Source organism: Pyxicephalus adspersus, chromosome 5, assembly GCF_032062135.1.
Source record: "Pyxicephalus adspersus chromosome 5, UCB_Pads_2.0, whole genome shotgun sequence".
Classification (NCBI taxonomy): domain Eukaryota; kingdom Metazoa; phylum Chordata; class Amphibia; order Anura; family Pyxicephalidae; genus Pyxicephalus; species Pyxicephalus adspersus.
The window spans coordinates 105,006,174-105,023,267 of NC_092862.1; the positions used below are offsets into that span (position 1 = coordinate 105,006,174).

Genomic DNA, 17,094 nt, shown 5'->3' on the forward strand with positions numbered 1-17,094 from the left:
ACTAAACATAAAACTAATTTAAAAAAAAATTTCTCTCCTATAATAAAACCTGCCTGTTAATTATTTAACTAAGCCACCTCTCCTAGTTCTGCTGCCTGCGATAACATCTAGTCTTCTAGGTGTGGGATCTTCTGGCCATCGTGATTGGCCAACACAGAATACCATATCTACCATACAATAAATTTATTCATTATGGGCAGTCAGGTATGCTTGGGTTATACACGAAGCTGCACGCGTGTTGACTGCAAACAGGCGAATACGTTTTTTTTTTTTGTAGTAGTAGTAGGGACTGATTCAGACATTAGGGCAAGAAAGGTAATTCAATCCTTTGAAGAATCCAACATAAAAAAAAGCAATAGAGCACCTTGAGATAGCATAGGACAAATACATAGGTATCTTATGTGGCTGAGTATTCGAAGCTACATAATTAGCCAGCTTCTCACTTAAGAGGGGAATTGATGGCTCAATTGATTTAGCAGTGTCAAGGGGGATAATTTCTAAAAGAAAACCATGGATCTTTAATTGGGAAATTTGCCAGGAGTCCATCAATGAAAATGAAGCCTTTTTTTGTCCCTCAGGCTGACCTAGTGCCTAATTTAAGAGCAGTTACATCTGACAGACCTCCTATTTAAATACCCTAATTCCTAAATCCGTATCCAAATGTCTGATAGCTCTGCATTCATCCCTCAATACCTCTTTGGAAAGATTTTCTACAAGGTTAATTTGACAACTTTTTTTTAAACATATTGACACAACTACACTTGGCAGCAAATGAATACATGTATATGGACACTTTTAGGTATATGTACATATAAGGAGAAAAGTCTTGTGACCATCATTCATATCAAGTTTATGGTACCAAAGGGCACTGACTGAGTCACTACTGTCCCACCCACAAATAAGTTGACCTAAGTTTGCTTGTTCAATTACCCTGCATGTCAAGGGACTTCAATTTAGTGACCATATCACATGTACTGCAAGGGGTCTATTTATGAAGCAGCATCTGACATTCCCTAGTGGAGAATCACTAGGGATAACACATAGCCCTGGAAGTTTCTTCACAAGGTCAGATTTACGACTTTATAAATAGACCTCAAATCTATTGTTAGTGTTTTTATTGGCAGACATATTATTAATAAATTATTATTATTAGACAAGATTTATATAGCGCCAACATATTACGCAGCGCTGTACATTAAATAGGGGTTGCAAAGGACAGACAGATACAGACAGGGACACAGGAGGAGAAGACCCCTGCCCAGAAAACCCTACAATCATGTTAAACCAAATTCTATCCCAGGGGAAAATAAAAACAAAAACATACCTCCAATGATTTCTTATAGCATGAAGGATTTTGGCAAACTCTCTTGGAGATTCTTACAAGCTTTTGTTTTAAATAATTTCAGCAGAATAGTTAAACTATACCCAAAAGAAGAGCCAAAAAGCAGGTTCTAAATGCAGTATATAATGTATATATAATGTCTACCTGTATATAATGTATATATGCTTCAGGCATGCTGTTTTTACTTCCACAACATGTTATTAAATTTTTGCTTCTTCTAAAAGCATAGATGTTTTCTAATGAAAATGAAAAAATTTTTTATACAAATAGGGCACCTGAAAAATGTTAACAGAAACACCATAGAATAGGTAAATAGATATTTATTGTACCTTCCGTCCTTAAAAATAAATAAATAAAAAAAAACTGCCCTGATAAAATTTCAATAGTCCTGCAGAATGTTAAGAAGGTTTTACAGTTGAGATCCATGTGGTGAGCTTAAGGTTTACAGAATATAGTTCCCATTGGGGTAAAACAATGCTGCAGATGTCTGTTGTAATTTATAGGCTTACCTGCAACATTTTTCTATCCTGTAAATTATTTTTTTTGAAGTGCAATGTTCCTTTGAATTTGATAGCAAACGAACAATACAGAAGAATCAATGGAGTAGCAAATTCCCCCACTCTGCACATCGTAGCTCTTTTTTCTTCGTCTCTTCTTGGCGAGCCCAATTAATGTCTGAGCTGGTCAAGTTCCTCCAGCCCTCTCTCTTTAAATACCCTGTTAGGTAGCAGACAGTGAATGCTATAGAGTGTTACATGAGTGATGGCTCCATGTTTGCTGTAGTTGGCGACAACACATTCAAGATGGTGGTGCCCACCAGGCTTTCGGAGGTCCACATGTCTACAGGTAAAGAACATGCCTGCAATATGTTAAAAGCACATATATTCGCATGGGAAAACTGTTCTTGAAAATAATGGTCTAAAGAGTCTGTTTAAGGCAGGCCATAGATTAAAAACTAAACAGGCATAGTACTATGGGTAGCTTCATAATAGAGTAGATAATATGGAAAAGCTTTACAACCACAAAAATAAGAAGAATCTAAAGCGCCTATTACTCAACAGTAGCCCAGACATGTCACTGCAGGTGCATCTTAAGACCGATTTCAATAGCTCCTTTTTAACTGCACGGGGTGCAATAATTATTCAAATACTGCATCACCCAGTCCTTGAACTACTAAAACACAATTAAAACCCTGTGCAAAAGAGCTAAGCAATTATGAGTTAAGCAGCAGGAAGGAATTTTCCTAGGAACCAATTAGAATCGTGCTTTTCTAGTTTTTTAGGTTCCCTAATATAACATAGTTTTTTACTGTTTTCCTCATAATTCCAAAATTACTGACAGCAATTTAACTCACTGATTATGTATGCATTTTAATAGTGCAACATTGGAAATAAACAGAGTGGAGGGATCAGGAAACACAACTGTTTCATGTAAAGCAAAGCATATCTGGTGACATCAATCTCCCAAGATGCATGTGAAAGGCAGTCAGCTTCCTAGGCTGCCTGTAACCATAAAGTGGGGTTCCAATTTAACCATAGCTGGGGTTCCAATTTCATACGTTTCATAAATATCTTCACAGTTTAAATATTTTGCCATAAAGTTTTGTATTTTTTAATGTATTAGCACCACCTGTTGTGAGATCTGTGCTTGATAACTTTTAGACTTTAAACGTCACTAAAAGCTAAATATTTTATTGCGATATAAACAAAGTTTTCACTTATATATTTGTTTTCTTGATAAATCGGCTCAAAATAAAGCAAACATGATAACATACATTATGGACGTACCTCCCTGCAATTAAAAATATTTCTTTATTCCCAATATTAGTGTTCTTGTCACTCAGTTCAAATAAAAACCCAGTACTGTATAGAATCTGGTTTTCTGATTTCTTCATTACAGCTTAGTACGGTGGCTGAGTATAATGGCCAGCAGAAGACTTGGACCAAAGTGACAATGCCCATGTATGCATTCTCTGCAATGTTATTACCACTGATTATTAGGAAATACAGACCTAAAGAAAACAGGGCTCAGTAAAGTCTGGACTAAATCCTTTCAACTCCATGAAACCTCATTCCTCAGGATATTATAAAAAAAGGCAATCTATATCATGAAAAGTCCAATATGCCATTTATTGATGTACTGATTAAAACATGCTCTGCCTTCACATCTGTCCAATGGCAGACATGCATCATTTTCTTTGCACCGTGGTGAAAGCTGGCATCTGAATTGGCTGCATCGGCTGATGGATGGGCTGGAATAATGGCTTTTTTCGGAGATCTGACATCATTTTGATGGACGGCAGAAGCTGGTTTCTTTTGATAATCTGCAAGGCCAGCTGGGTGTTGCCTGTAACAGAAGAGAGGACTTTTTTGTAAGTTTGGTTTTGGGATAGTTCAGCTGAACAGAAGCCAATATGTGTACAATGAGTCTCTCTGCCACAGTGTTTTTCCTGAATTAGCTATTCTCTCCAGGGGCTCTATATCACAATGACCACTGCTGCAGATGTTTGAAAGGTTAGGGCTCTTAAGCTTTTATTATGGGCAAACTGTGCAGATGCATCTTGGTAATAAATGATCTGTAGAAAAACTAATACAAATTCCACCCCCTCTCAAAAAAAAATATTTTCCTTTTATCATAACTCTGCTATTAGGAGCCAGTAATAAAACTAAAAAATATACTGTTTTTAAATTCTTTCTGATTAAAACCACAATTCAGTGTGTGAACCAAAAAGTGACCTATGCAATACAACATTTCTGTTACTATAGAGGCTGCAATGCCACATTTCAGAGAGGTTTCAAGAGGATAGTACAAAGGACAGGCACTTTTTGATAGAAAATGCAGGCAGAAAACACACACATTCACATACCAGGAAGTGTACTGATATTTTTCAGGAGCAATTCCAGGCAAAATTACATTTAGTGGATAGTTTAGGTACAAGCAACATTTCAAGATGAGAACAAGTTTTCTTTAAAGCCTTCTGACCAGAATTAGGGCCCATGCTGATGGGAACTCTTGTTAAACACTGTAAACCCCTTGGATTTAAAGGGCAAATACAACATTTGACCCACTTTACATTTAAATCAGATATGCTGTATCGAAACAAGCACAGAGAGACACAAAGCAGGTCGAATGCCTCTCAATTGCTTATGTTCGCAAGTCAATGATATTTTGCGGACTTGCATTTGACAAAGGAAAATACTCATTTACACATAAGGTTTTTGGTCAACAAAACACAAAACATCCCTGGTCTTTAAGGAGTAATTTAGGAGTAGCTCTCAAATAAAGACATCAGACAATACACATAAAGCTAAAGATTATGAAAGAGATAGTTAAATAAAAGGATACTTTTTTGTTGTATGGACTGCATGTGAGTTATAGAATAGCTGGCATCCTGAGATTCTCTACTACAGTGGTCTCCAACCTTTTGGAGCTCCCGGACCACTGAACACACAAGCTACAGACTGCACATGTGCGAGAAGCCGTGTGCCAATCAAAGGGTAAGAATTCCCTTCCCCCAGAGTGACGTCATGAGGCCAGAACCTGCCCACTCTCCCATCGCAGGTCTGAGCATGTCCAGAGACACAAGCCGCCCACCGCTCCAAGCCTGCAATGTGTATGGGAGACCTCTGTGCTCTATTACATATGTGTTTGTTCGAAGTTGACTTTGAAAATCAATACACCCAACATAAAAACGTAGTTACAGCTTATATAAGGGTAATGGCCAACATTAGGGCACGCAGCATTAGTGTAAGATGCTTCTGAGATTAAGAATACATTCATACGTGTATTGGACCTGCAAGTTTTGTATTCCCATAGACATATATAGGAATGGAAAATCCACCTGATGTGAACAAAAGTTCTTTGACACCGGTTTGTTGCAACCACCCTGCAGCTTCTTCTATATACATTTTGTCTTTATTGTCCATGCAAGTAGGACTTATCTGTGTTGTATAAAAAGCCTGTATATAAATATTCCATTTCTGATGTATGCAACAAACATATTTTAAGAAATGATGGGACTCAGGTACTCCTGCGCTATAATATATCTGTCGATATAAAAACAACTATTCAAAAGGGAGTTTGATTGCAAAATTGAGACTTGTAAATACTGGACAGCAGTCAATCAGTGCAGATAAAACATTAACTCAAACTGTATTTGGGAGAAGATTTAATGTAAATTCAGAAATTATACTAAAAATCAAAAGGTTAAGTGTTAATTATGGTAATATCAGAACCTGCCCAAGGCAGAAAAACCTGATCACATGGTAATACCATTTGTCAAAGGGGAAAGATCACAATGGAACATTTGAGAGATTGATTTTTCCGGACACAAAAAAAAAAAAAAAAGACTGGGTAAATGCTCCCTGCTAAGGAAGATAAATAAAGTGTGGCACCAGCAAAGCCCAGGGGAAGAGCGATATGAGGTAAGCAGGATATTCACTTCAGTGATGTATATTTCATAAAAAATGGATGTGATGTGGGTCCTTTATGTTGCAGCTATGGTGCACACCTTTATTATGCACTAATAATACACAGAGCTGGTTGGAGATCCAGCAGCTTAAAGGCTATATAATATAGGCTCTAATAATAGCAGTGGTATTATGTAGTAATAGCTCTGTTTAATTTGGTTTATAACTAATAACTCCAAAACCACCCTACCTGTCCCCAGAGACCACCATACTCCTTGTACATGCTCTTTATCATCTCTCATCTGGACTACTGTAACCTCCTCCTCTCTGGTATTCAACTAACCCGACTCTCTCCTCTACAATCTATTATGAATGCTGCAGCCAGTCTCAACCATCCTTCCAAAAGCTCCTCTTTTGTTGCATCTCTTTGCAGATCTTTACACTGGCTTCCATTTCACCTTAGAATCAAATTCAAGCTTCTGTGCTTTGCCTTCAAATCCCTCCACAGTTCTTGTCCCACTTACATCTCTGACCTGGTAAAAAATTATTCTCCCATGCGCTCTCTTCGCTCCTCCGATGACCTACTAATGACTTCCTCATTCATAACCTCATTACATGCACAGCTACAAGACTTTTCTAGAGCTGCCCTAATTCTCTGGAATGGTCCTCCCCGTCATATTCGGCTTGCTCCTACTATCTGCTCTTTTAATAGAGCACTCAAAAGCCATTTTTTTAAAACTTGCCTACCCATCATCTTCTGTCTTTTGAAACCGTCACTATTTCCCACCACTTCATATCTCTCCTCCTACTGTGTGTTACTTCTCCCACCTACTAGATTGTAAGCTCTTCAGGGCAGGGTCCTCTCCTCCAGTGTCACTGACTGTATTCGTTTGTCATTTGCAACCTGAATTTAATGTACAGCGCTGCTTAAGATTTGGAGGTTTAAAAATCCTGTTTATTATTAATAATAATAATAATAATAATAATAAACTGTGCAATCAAATTTCAATTTTTGAAGCTCTGTATACATTATTGTCAATTATTATTTTACATTGCAACCAGTGTTAAGTGTTGGAGTTTGACCTGCTATCCGCCTCTTGTAGTCTGTTGGGGCATAAGGGCCACACAGACCTCCATGTGCTAGCTAAAGGTACCCCCAGCCTACCATCCATTGTCTCAACAGAAGTACGGCCCCCATGTGCCTGTATGCGCTCTTGACAATATCTGGAAGTGCTTCTGATAAGGCAGAGGATGGTGAGCGGAGGTATCTCATCCCAGACCTGGATTAGGGCACCAGGTCTGGCCACATGAGGCTGGGCATTGTCTTGCACCAAAAGCAATTGCTACCCACTGCACCAGAGCTCTAACAATGTACCTGAGGATTTTATCCTGGTAACTAATAACAAGTTGGGTACCATTAGTTAGCCAATGGAGGTCTGTGTGGCCAAGGTTATACCCCTACAGACTATCACAGACCCCACTGCTAGAGTGATCATCTTGGATGATGTTGCAGGCAAAACAACTATTGCGTCTCAAGACTTTGTTTAAGCTCTTCGGATGTCTGTCACTGTAATGTGCTCTTTGTGAAACTACTCTTATCTGTAAAGAGAAAAGGGTGCTTAAGGCAAACTTCCCAGTTTTGGTGTTCTCTGGCAAATGCAAATCGAGCAGTTAAGTTCTGGGTTGCACCCAAATTCACCCTCATGGAGTCTGTTTCTGGCCATTTAGTCAGAAACACGCACATGAGTAAACAACAAAGTCATCTTGTAGGGCCCTTACAGAGCTCCTCCTAGTCATCCTCATTCAGAAACACTAACCGGTTATCAGTTCTGTTAACAGTAAATCCCAACTCTCAGCTCCTTCATATAGTGTCTGTGCTAAGTTTGTAACTTTATCAGAGGTCTCTGTGAAACAAACATCATGCACCATGACAGTAAATAATAAACTTCAGCAAGGATAGAGGATTTATCAGCTTGTACCACTGCCTTTCACACACTCTATCAGCACCTAAGCATTTCTAGAGGAACCAGATTTCCATGTAGACCACCCAAATGTGCCTAACTGCCTTCAGCACAGGACAGAACAAATGTAGAAAAAAGTTTGAGAACACAGCAGTCCCCTTTCTGAAGTCAACATACAGAATTATGGAAATAAGACCGTAAATTTAATCGCTGAATTTAGTATTTTATTTCTAATAACTGAATAAAAAAAAAGGAAGGAAAGTAATGAAGCTATTTTTTTTGAATGTAGGATCTATTATACATATTGTCCCATTTTCCGTTTTCAGCACATCTTCATATGTTTTCACCCTCTCCAATCAAAGTATGCTGTTCCGAACAATGTCTACAACAACCCATTTTTACAGACAGAAATGCACTATAACCAGCATGTACAACATTTGCTGCCTTCCTTCCTTAAAAACGCCATATTTGACACCTGTTATGTCACAGAATGTATAACCTCAGTAACTGAACTCCACACTGCTATTTTGACAGCTTGATATTCCCTTTTCTTTACTTTCTGTAAATGAATACCACAAATGTGATCACTTTTTCTTCATGTTTTTATCTGTAATAGAATGTGCAGTGTTCCCAATGCATTTGCTTATATTGAAAAAAAAAAAAGCTATTAAAAGAATTTTCAGCTTTATTAAGTTTTTTTTAAACATGCTATTGATTATTTTGGTTAAACTAACCCTTTAACAGCTAATACACTTTTCCAAAGACCAATCACACAGACACGACACCACTGAATGATAGATGCATTTGTAGGCATGGGAAGGGAGTATATAATTACCGTTCTGTAGTTCTAGATAAACTGCCAGCAGAATTGCCTCTGGTGGAACTTCCTTTGGATGAATCATAGAAGCAGCCTTGGAATGTGAAAAAAAACAAAAAACAAACACATATAAAGAAAAAAGTACAACCTTATAATACATTATTATCAAAACTTGTATTGCTGTGATGACTTCTAGGCTCATCACCAACTCATATTGCCCAGGGATAAGACACTGCCTCAATTAAACAGGTATAAACACAAAATATTGCAGAAAAGAATACAGAGGAAAAACACCAGGGTGTGTGCCAAGCTGTAATACATACATTACAAACTTACAGAACAAAAGTTACACTTCTGAAATAAAACATGTCATCCAATTACCCAAGTTTCCAAATATGCACTGTTACTAGGATGATACACCAAGTCTTCCTGTACGGTTCCAAAGCACAACAATTATTTAGATCTCAGAAACAGTTGCATACAATACAAAGAAAGCTAAGTTTTCATAGAAACCTGCAACAAACAAACTATGTGGTGCTCTAACTTACTACATCAGGCGCACCGGCCAGAGCCGTGGAACACGTCCCCTGGATCTGAGCCTGCGATGGGAGACTGGGCGGGGTTATGTCATCATGACAATACGTTCAGGAGAGTCATGATGGTATAACGCTGCCCACTCTACCATGGACCTGGCCCCTCTGGCAAATTTTTTTTCAGATTGTGGCCCTGGAGTAAAAAAGTTTGCCCACTCCTGAACTAGATCCTAAATGGAATAAATTAAAAAATTCAGCAAGCAGAAAAGGGCCCTGTCATACTGGCTACAGTGGATGTGTAGAGCCAGCAACTATAGTATAGCACTCTGTCCAAGTACCTGTAACACACAGGGTATCATTAGGTAATTTAACTCTCCATCATCTATCAAGAACTATGAAAAAAAAAAAGCTTTAGATGGTCCTACCCATTCATATTTATACCGTTTTAAGCTTGCTGCAGGGTAGGTGAATAACCATGTCACACTTAGTATGGTATGCATCAAACATTTGCTTTGGTGTCATGGAACCTAAATGCATTCCTCATGTTTCCTGTGTAGTACCACCCACTGTAGCACATAAATTAGGAATATGAGTATGAGAATATTAGGAATCCTTCATAGTGGCTACATTAAAGCACTACCCATCCTTATATGAACATTGTGCAAAATAAAATGATTACTAATTTGTGGTCAGCTTCAATAAACCTTATCATTAAGGATGGGGCTAGTAGGAAGGCATGGGGAAGGAGGGTCGAAGTTCTTGAACACAGAAGTCAGTATAACAGATTTTTTTTATGTTATGGAGGTCCTGTGGAACCTTTGAATTCATCTATCTGGTTGTACATACTGGCTCTTCCACATGCCAGCAAAAATGTTTACTACTGTTGCTGTATGTGTTGTAAGGCTAGTACAGGTACACTTTAATGGACACTGGAAATATTTACCAAAAAAAAAAGTGTCCCAAATTAACCCATAAAGTAAATTTTCAAGATAATCTTCACAACTGATAAATCGAGATCTAACATAAGGAAATATAATAACCAGTTCATTACCTGGTGGAGACATTTTCTTGCCTTATCATATTCACTACGTAAGCAGTATGCACTACCCAGGTTGAAGAGCATCATTGTACGAGCTGAAGTGACCGAACTTGGGTAGCACTGAGGCATTGGCTTTCCTACTGAAATACAAAAAATGTAAATTGATCAGAACAAAATAGCAGATTGGGTTTTAATTTTTATTATTAAATATTTTTTTATATTTTGTAATGTAAACAATAAAATGCTAATATATTAGAGGCTGTGAGGGATCATACCATTGCCTTCAGATAAAAGACACAACAAACAAAAGTAAAGTACATGTAAAGCCTTTTTTAAAGTTTAAGATAGAGTAGGTAAAAATTAAAACCCATCAAGTTGTCTGTTTTTTCCCCCCATAAATTTAAACTTTGCAAAATTAACAGAATTTCTTTTTTAGTCAGTTGTCCTCACTGAAAGATTTTTCATTTCTTGCTTTAGTGACAGCACTAAAAAGCAAGACTGACCATCACTTTCGATTACAGCAATAGGAAGTGAGGGTCTAACCCTCCCCTACTCTACCTAAAACTAAGATCTGCTGTTATCTGTTGCCCATAGAAACACAGTTTTACCTTATAGTTTTGACAGAGTGAAGAAAGGTTACACACATGCAATAATCGTCATTGGAAACGATCTTTCCAAAGACTGCACGATGCATGAATGAGGGATGTACATACAGCGCCAATCAGCTCTATGGAGGGGTGGAAGGAGGGGTGGAAGGACAGAGCGGAAACCCGCTGCGCTCTCTCCCCTCCACGTCAACCGATCGTAGATCCGCCAGGACAGTCGTCGGAACGACGAGCGCTGTGCACATGCCAGATTCCCATCCAATATCAGCCCTGAGGCGATTATGTGTATGGTGTAGGTGTGTATGTAGCCTTAGAACCTCTAAAAGGTTTTCCTGCTGATAAAAGATCAAAAAAGCCTTAAACAGCAGTAAAACCTGACAGGATCTTTTTTCATTCAGTCAAAATACACTAAGTTTAGAAAACAGTATACAAAAAAAATATAAAAATAAACACAACATGTTGGATGGACACTGACAAATATCTATTGCAAACTATGATCTCTCCAAAATGCTTACCAGATTCCATGGGTTCATTTTCCCCTTTATCATTTCCTATAGAATAAAAGAAAATAAACAATGAAATGGGTAAATGAATGCAATAAGAACATCCTGTAAATGATTTATAACCAATTTGATCATTTTCAGACCTTCTGCAATTGTGGTTGATTATATATATATATATTTATTTATTTACAAAAAATGTAGGTAAATAAATTCACTTTACAGCTATAACAAAGAGAAAGTAGTAGCACAAGAAGCCAATCAGTTGTTCTACAGTTCCCATGTGGTAAGAAGGAAAATGTTGATAAGAGAAACAGCAAAATTACAGACAAGCTTATCAGTGTGCTGCTTATTCTTTCAATACCCAGGGACAGACCAAGAAAAGAACTAGAACACTAGCCTTTCCTTCAACCTTGCACACTTTTACAAGCTCTTCTCTTGTACTGAAATTGGTTACCCAAATCACACTGTTCACAGTGTGCCTATGCTATTGCAAGTAAGGTGGATCTTGCCTCCCTTCTTGACTGTAGTTTATCCAGCCCTTTCCTCACCATTTCCACTGTTCGTTGCCCACCCCTTTATTTACCAGATTTCAGCTTTTTAATTATGGAGACTCAGGCTTACATGAAAGCATTACAACAGCTCTCAGTTATCAGAAAGTTAAGTAAAACGTCCTGTCGGTACTTCTTGCTTGCATTGCACATAAAAAACACAAATACCAAGTGTTGGTGTCACTAGGACACTATGTTCCACAATTATTACAGCATACTAAACTGCCTCCCCACAAATAGAATACTAATGGTTGGCACAAAAAAAAAAAAAAACAGTGCAGCAACTACACACTAGTAAGCTTCAAATATTTAAATTTTGCACTTGAGTTTAGATACTGTCTACAGACAGAGTATTCCCCTGATCCAGCTATTTACAGTCCACACAAAGTATGTATGTGTTAGTTTGTCTGTACGTCTTCCTAAAACCTGATGGCTGATCCTCAAAAGGTAGGACAGATCTACCAAAAATAGACTTTCCTGGCCAATCATAATGTAAAATAACAGATCAGAATTGGCAGTGCTTCTTCCCTTCACCTCTCATCTGGTAATTTGAACCAGCATGTTTCTAAAACATTATTCATACAAATTATCATATGGCAGAATTAGCATTCACATACAGTTGCAAAGTGTCTGTGCCTTATGATATAAAAGTTAGACACTAGCTTATTGTAAAATAATCTTAATAACGTGTGTTAATATAATAAGTTGCCTGTTTGCATGTATAGTTTAGAATCTATACACATAGATAATTACAATTATCTATGTATATGTGGTTATTTTTATCTCACTGATGACTAAAAGCATTAAACTGTGCTGTAAGGTAATGGAAGTAAGAAACCATGTGACCAAGGCAGTTAAAGGCTCGTCATGCATGCAAAGAAAAATCAATAGACATAAAAAAAATCTATTTTTCACCAGTGTTCTGAGATCGCAGTCTGCCATTCAAGTCAAACATTTCAAAAACTATTTTTATTAAAATTAATTGGTATGGCACAGATTCATGTGAAGGGTGACCTTTCAAGACAGATCTATTTCCTCCTTTCTTATTGTTTTTTTAAAAATGTTTATATTATCTGACATACTTTAGGCTACGTACACATGCCCAATGGTTCTCGTCTGGTAATTCGCTCAGGGCTGATAGCAGACGAGAATCTGGCGTGTTTACAGCGCCCGTCATACATCGCTGGAACGACTGTCCTGGCGGATCCACGGATGATGACCGACAAAAGATCTTAATGGAAGCAAAGGGGACAAGCACCCAGCGGGGTGCTGCTCCATCGTTCTCCGCCTCCCCTCTCCATACAGCAGAACGGTGCTGTATGTACAGCACTCGTTCATGCATCGTGCAGTGCTTTGTCGTTGGAAAGGATCGTGAAAGATCCTTTCCAACTACAATTATTGCACGTATGTACCCAGCCTTAGACTTGGTGATCAGGTTTTTACTGGACCACTATGCATCTCTTATCAAAAAATGAATGCAAAGTGAAGGTATTCCAATGAATGCAAAGTGAAGGTATTCCAATGAACGCAAAGTAAAGGCCAGGGACAGTCAGCCTGAAGGGAAAGAATGGGTGCTATCTAACCAGGAAATTCTAACTATGTGGTAAAGTCAGTCCTAGGAATTTCAGTACATGAAAGGAGTCTGTACAACTGTGCGAAACAGAAGGTAAGGCCGGCATTTAGGACAGCTTTAGAATGGCTCAGTTAAAGTAATTTTGACTTTCCGACTTATTAATCAAATTGCTCATTTAGCAAATATGCATATGCATTAAAAACCCTCTACATAAGAACAATCTTCAAGCTTAATATGTGTACCTCAAGCTTAATGAGGTGAATCATGAGCAGAATCATTTAAAGGGTATGCTACAATGGAATGAGTCACTACATGCAGTATTTATGGATTGTATGGACATACTCTGCCAATAAATTATGAAGCACAGGAGGGTGGAGATGTGTGTGTGAGTGTGTACGAGTACATGTGTGCATTACTACTTCCATCAAAGAAGCAGATAAAAGCATGGCTTAGTCAAGTGTGGTTTCATTAACCTTGCTCCTGTTCATTTGAAGAAACCCCAAGGGATACATCTGTGACATTCTCTGGGTTCAAATGAGTGATGGCATCCGAGATCCTGTCCAAAGAGATGAGTGCTTCTGCAGCATACAAATGACCCAGGAACCTGAAACAAAAGAAAAGCTTAAAGTTGACCTCTTAATTTATTTTCATATGAATCAATAAGGCACATGTTAGCATTACCAAATCAAAATCTTTTTTAACAGCTCCATCATGAAAAAACATCAAAGTATTTCCACATTTAACTATATTCTATATTTTAATTCTATAGTATAATATAAAAATTCTATAGTATTTATAATATAAATTCTATAGTAGTCTCTATTCTATTAAGACAAACCTTGTCCATTAAACTTACAGTGAGATAGTCATAGTAAAAAATTGTTAAAACACTTATGATTTGCAGATATCAATAAAAGAGAAGTAAACCTAAGCATCATAGAATTGCGGGCAGGTATGTTTTTTCTGTGCTTTCTGACAAAAAAAAAAAAAAAAAACTTGCCTGCAAGATGCCTGCAATTTCTTTCCCCTAAACTCGCCTATCCTCACTCAGTTGTCAGCATCTTCACCTGGTCCTTTTCCAGGTTCAGCACAGGGGATTTCCAGCATTTCCCTTTAAATTGCTTTTTGGGTACATTTAGGAATCATTTTGTAAATAGCTGTGTAAAACTTCTAGAACACCTTAAATTGTTTAAGGTGTGTTTTGGGCATGCTGTCACACACTCAATGACTTTGACACATGTGGAATATTTCACAGGCTGTCAGTGCCTACCTGCTGGGGAGATCAGGAAAAACGTGAAGCACAGCAATACAAATGCATTTTGAATATATAAACTAGACTGTTCACTTTTATGTTACAGTGCAAACAATGCCAAATTGTTCGTAAAGCATCATTAATGTAAAGCAAAAAGCTGGTTCACTTGTACAATAAGAAAGCAGATACTTCATATTTATTAGGTTTTTATGGTTATCCAACATGCAGATGGTTACTTGCATACTACATACAGAAACTGTGTTTTAAAAAATTAAGTCACTGACAAGATTTATGTGAAGCTAATCTCTTTCATGTGCACATACATTTACAAATACTTGAAAGGACCGTATTCGCCAATCTACAAGAGACACAACACAGGTATTCCAGTTTCCACAACCTAATACCAGCATTGCAGGGTTCTAAAATGTAACAATGCCCTGACCTTTAACCCCTTCTGTGTCACAGGGGTCAGAAAGTTCTAATTTTCGATGAATTTTCTGAATTCTTGTTCTTGTTTTTTTAGGATATACTGGAATCTGTGTACATGTGTTGTGGTGAATTTTACTATTAAAGGATCATTTATGAGAGGGAGCAGTTTTTAGAATCTGCGTGCAAAACGTTTAGGAAAATAACAGCAAAAAAAAATTAAAAAGACTAATTTGTGGTCCTGGGGGAAAAAAAATTACCTACACACTTTGTATTATATAATCCTAGTTACGAATGGTGCTGGCATTCATTAGGCAAACTCCTTTCATTTTTATTAGATAAAATCTATCTTCAAAAACAAAGGAGGTCTGCAATGATGAAATAATGTAGTCATTTGTATTTTGATGGGACCCAAAGCACGCTTTGCCAAGTGCCTTTTTGAACTAGGCCACTTAAGTAATTAATTATCACATAAAGTGATAAAAAAAATCCTCGGCATATCTTGAAATAAAAACCAAGCATTTCTTTCTTAGCTTGTATGAGTAAGACCATTACTTGGACAATTGCACAGAGATCAGGCAATCTGACAGATTACTGTCCACTTAGGTGCAGATGGGTTACACTACAATATGTTAAGCTCTCCCGGATGATTAACAGATGTTCCCCGTGTTAAAAGGTTCCAGCAGCGCACACAAGGCCAATTACTAGAAGGTTAAAACGATAAAATGAAAAAAGAAAACTTTTTTTTTTTTTTTACAGCCAAGGTCTTTGGACCCAATGTACATGCAGAAACATGCATTACTAAATGTGACAACATAAAGGCAAAATGCAAAAAAAACATTCCAAGATACAATTGAGCTAACATATACATAATGGGCCAGATTTATTAAAGCTCTCCAAGGCTGCTGAGGAAAGATTATAATGGGTGAACCAGCAAACCATGAAATGGATTTTGTAAAAAATATTTGCTTTTAGTTGGCAAATTTAACAAAAGTTTATCTTTTCAAGTTTTGGAGATCTTTAATGAATCAGGCCCAATGTGTAAGGCATTGTGCTATTTGCCTTTAATAATAATTTCAATAGGGGTATATATAGCAAAATCTAATTTTTTTCATCAAAAAACATTGTTTTACTGCTAATGTGTCCTCAGTGGAGAGATTTGCTCTGCTGTTCTTTACCTCTGACATCTGTTCCTGTGGTCAATGTGCCCCTTGCGGAACCACAGCCACCAAAACGGATTAAATGTGGGCAGCAAAGAGTGGTTAACAACTGCACACCGACTGCCAATTACAGTTGTTCAAACACTCGTTCATTGTGAACAAGCAAAGCGGCTGGCAGGCTGCCAACAGCCCAGGAACCACTGTGTGAGCTTTTAAAAATTCTACTGTTTTACTGCTATCATACATTTTTCTGTGAACTCCTTTCACTCAAGGTTCCAACCAGGCTTTTATTTACGTCTGTAACACTCATGTCGCAAACAGTATAATGATGCCAGATTTAACCATCCTTCCCCACCACTTCTCTTCTGCTGCCTCTCTTTGTAGTTCTCTTCATTAGTATCCTTTTCACCTTGGAATCAAATTCAGCTCCTGTGCTTTGCCTTCAAATGCCTCCACTGTTCTTGGCCCACTTACTGGTACAGTAACCTGGTAGAAAAATACTCCTCTAGCCTCTCCAATTACATACTAATGACTTTCCCTCTCATAACCCCATCACACGCATGGTTCCAAGGCTTTCCTAGTGCTGCCCCGACTCTCTGGAATGGTCTTTCACATCTCATTTGATTTGCTCCTACTTTCTGCTCATTCAGAAGAGCCCTTAAAACCAAATCTTTTCAAGTTTGCCTACACCTTGCCTTTTTCCGTCTCTTAAAACCCTCACTATATCCCACCACTCCATAGTCCCCCTCCTACTGTATGCTGCTTCCCCGCCTAGATTGTAAGATTGTAAGCTCTTCAGGGCAGGGTCCTCACTTCCTCCCATGTCACGGTCTGTGTCTGTCTGTCATTTGCAACACCTATTTAGAGTACATCACTGCGTAATATGTTGGCGCTGTAAAAAACCTGATTATTAATAATTATATTAA

General features: G+C 37.8%; 1 protein-coding gene across 2 annotated transcripts in view; it reads right to left on the reverse strand.

Annotated features, from left to right (window-relative positions):
- Positions 1–3,017: 3,017 nt before the first annotated feature.
- Positions 3,018–17,094, reverse strand: part of CNOT10 (CCR4-NOT transcription complex subunit 10) — a 60,168-nt gene continuing 46,091 nt past the window's right edge. For both annotated transcript variants that reach the window (XM_072412367.1, XM_072412366.1), the window contains 5 exons: positions 13,804–13,934; positions 11,222–11,257; positions 10,114–10,241; positions 8,548–8,623; positions 3,018–3,688 (listed from right to left, as the gene is read on the reverse strand). In XM_072412367.1, coding sequence (XP_072268468.1) covers positions 3,531–3,688; positions 8,548–8,623; positions 10,114–10,241; positions 11,222–11,257; positions 13,804–13,934 — 529 coding nt within the window. In that variant the 3' untranslated portion in view covers positions 3,018–3,530. The remainder of the gene's footprint in view (positions 3,689–8,547; positions 8,624–10,113; positions 10,242–11,221; positions 11,258–13,803; positions 13,935–17,094) is intronic.